We start from the raw sequence: 2,282 nt of genomic DNA, 5'->3' as shown, positions 1-2,282 counted from the left end.
CAATATCCACACAATATGGCAAGAACCCTTCAATAGCATGCCAAAACTAAACAATGTTCCCCCTTGTAACAACCCAAAACTAGCAACAACCCTAAACTGTTCAGAGCTCAAGTACTTGTACACCACTACCTGCTCAATGGCAATTTAGGTAACCTTTACAGCATTCCGTTACCCTCATGTACATGCATCTTTCACATCCAAACCAGTAAGTAAAGCAGAGTCTTTTACAAAGAAACGTTACAATGAGTTCGAAGCTCTCCTAAAACTTCAAAGTTTAAAATGAATATCGCTTTACATTTGACCAAGTCAAATAATATATCTAAAACTTTACATTAAAATCACACAGTGTATGACTGTTGGATAGTATTTATATCAAGACCCTTCAGCTTGACCACAGACTCCACATGCCCCTTCAATGTATTCAACTCCCTAAGCCTGTCATCAGAAAAGGCAAATCATGAGAACCAATGTGAAAAAAAATCCAACTGAGGAAATTCATCTAAACAAAATATGAAAATATTGACCTGGCAACTTCAGCTCGCCTCTTTGCTTGTTCAGCAATTTCTGACAACTCTCGGTAGCTGCTCTTCTCATTGAATAAATGTGTTTCAGGTGGATGAAGACCGTGTAATGTACGCTGAGCATGAGCCCATTGTGCTTCACGCTCCTCTTTACCATAGTCTTTCTTAGATGTGAAGGCAGTCTGCAGGCAAGAGATAAAAAACAATGAACACATGACATTAGAACAGTTTGTGCCAATTAACACCCAGGAGATTCAAATAATTCCATGGAGCATTAGAAGATAAAAGCAACATGTAAAGGCATACATGCAGTTTTATGATCATTTCGTGGACGGGAATTTGAAGGATGAAATTAAAAACCTGACCGCCATACGCAAGAGAAATAACATAAATGCTAACAGCAATTGCAATATTACAGCTGCCGAGAGCGACCTGTACCTGGCGGCTATTGACGAAAATATTGTGACGAAGATAGGGCCGAGGAATGATCTGGGAAAACTGTCCAGACGGGTTGCAGAGCTTCGTCCAGGCGGGTTGCAGAGCTTCCTGAAGGCGCTTTGCAGAGTTTCGAACAGAAACGAATGCGTTTTGGCGCGCTCTCGTTTTGGTTTTGGAGTCAGCTGCGTTTTGGTTTTGGTGGGTCCCGCATCGGCTGCCGGAAAGGGAAACGTACTCGCCGGAGTTACATGATGCGCGCCCATGACATACATAGCTGACCAGCTTACATAGGGGCATTTAATACCCAATGTATGGCTGGTTAGCTCTTGCCGCAGTAAAGGGCCAGTATGGTCAAAGAATGCTCGACTTGGTGGTCAATCAAAAAAAGGGAAGTGCGTTATCGTTGTGGGAAGGGATTGTTAAAGGCTTTGGTTCGAATATGAGTTTTTAATCCAAGTTAGTGGCCTAAGTTTTGGATGATGGATCTAGTCAAATAAATCTGGGCCGAAAACAAGCGCGCATGCAGGAAAATTCTATGACCTCAATCCAAGGAAATTACCCATGGTAAAATAGAACATTAAAGGTAGAAGTGGTGGTTTGATCATTTCAAAACTGATACATGTTCTAGTCGTAATAGTGTGGAATCGCATTCCAAAAATCCTGTAAAATGCAATTAAAAATCTAGTCGTGGGTCACAAAGGCAACATTTTACATATGGAAGATTTGGTCTAAGCATTAACCAATGCTACATCTATTGGCCAAAAACTCGTGGATCTAGTTCTGAAATGCATTAAATCCCTAATAGTAGAAGAGGTCGATTTGGTCAAATTAATGGTTGTTGATAGTTTAATTTTGGCCACATTTTTAATTTCTTTGTGTGGATCGACTTGGTCGATTTAGTTGTGGTGTATTTCCCAAGAAAGTGGAACGATCGAGTCTATCCTAATCACTGAGCATTGATAAAGAGGATGTGGAACAAATTAAATGCATTTATTATGAAACATTGAGCTTAGAGATCGATTTGGTTATTTGCATGAGAAGGTTCCAAGTTAAAGCTAAATAATTATTATGGATCATTGTTATGGTTTTGATCTGGTCATATCTCCGGAAATTCATTCATCGTAGTGAAAAGCATTAAAGGCTTGACAATTGTTGATCTGGTTTGATGGAAAATATTCCCACGTAACACATCCATCAGATTTGGCTTAAGGTGAGTTTGAGTCATTCATGCATGGATCCGGTCTTATCCCAAAAGGTTTGAATGTATTGATCACGCGGATATTGTGTTAATAGTAATCTCCTAGGCGTTGTTGGATAGACCAA

The 2,282-nt window shown here is 40.0% G+C and overlaps 1 protein-coding gene across 1 annotated transcript; it reads right to left on the bottom strand.

Moving 5' to 3' along the window:
• Positions 1 to 326: 326 nt before the first annotated feature.
• On the bottom strand, positions 327 to 1,231 carry LOC149242156 (uncharacterized). The gene is made up of 3 exons (XM_089370775.1): positions 960 to 1,231; positions 525 to 703; positions 327 to 435 (listed from the first exon to the last, which is right to left on the bottom strand). The coding sequence occupies exons 1-3, from the start codon at positions 1,229 to 1,231 to the stop codon at positions 422 to 424; spliced, it is 465 nt and encodes a 154-aa protein (XP_089226901.1). The 3' UTR covers positions 327 to 421.
• Positions 1,232 to 2,282: the final 1,051 nt, after the last annotated feature.

This window comes from Pinus tabuliformis, chromosome 8, assembly GCF_031772625.1.
Source record: "Pinus tabuliformis cultivar Carrire ecotype Pingquan chromosome 8, CPIR1, whole genome shotgun sequence".
In the NCBI taxonomy this organism is placed as follows: domain Eukaryota; kingdom Viridiplantae; phylum Streptophyta; class Pinopsida; order Pinales; family Pinaceae; genus Pinus; species Pinus tabuliformis.
Note: the sequence above shows the minus strand (reverse complement) of the source record. Positions and strands in the feature narration are given on the sequence as shown.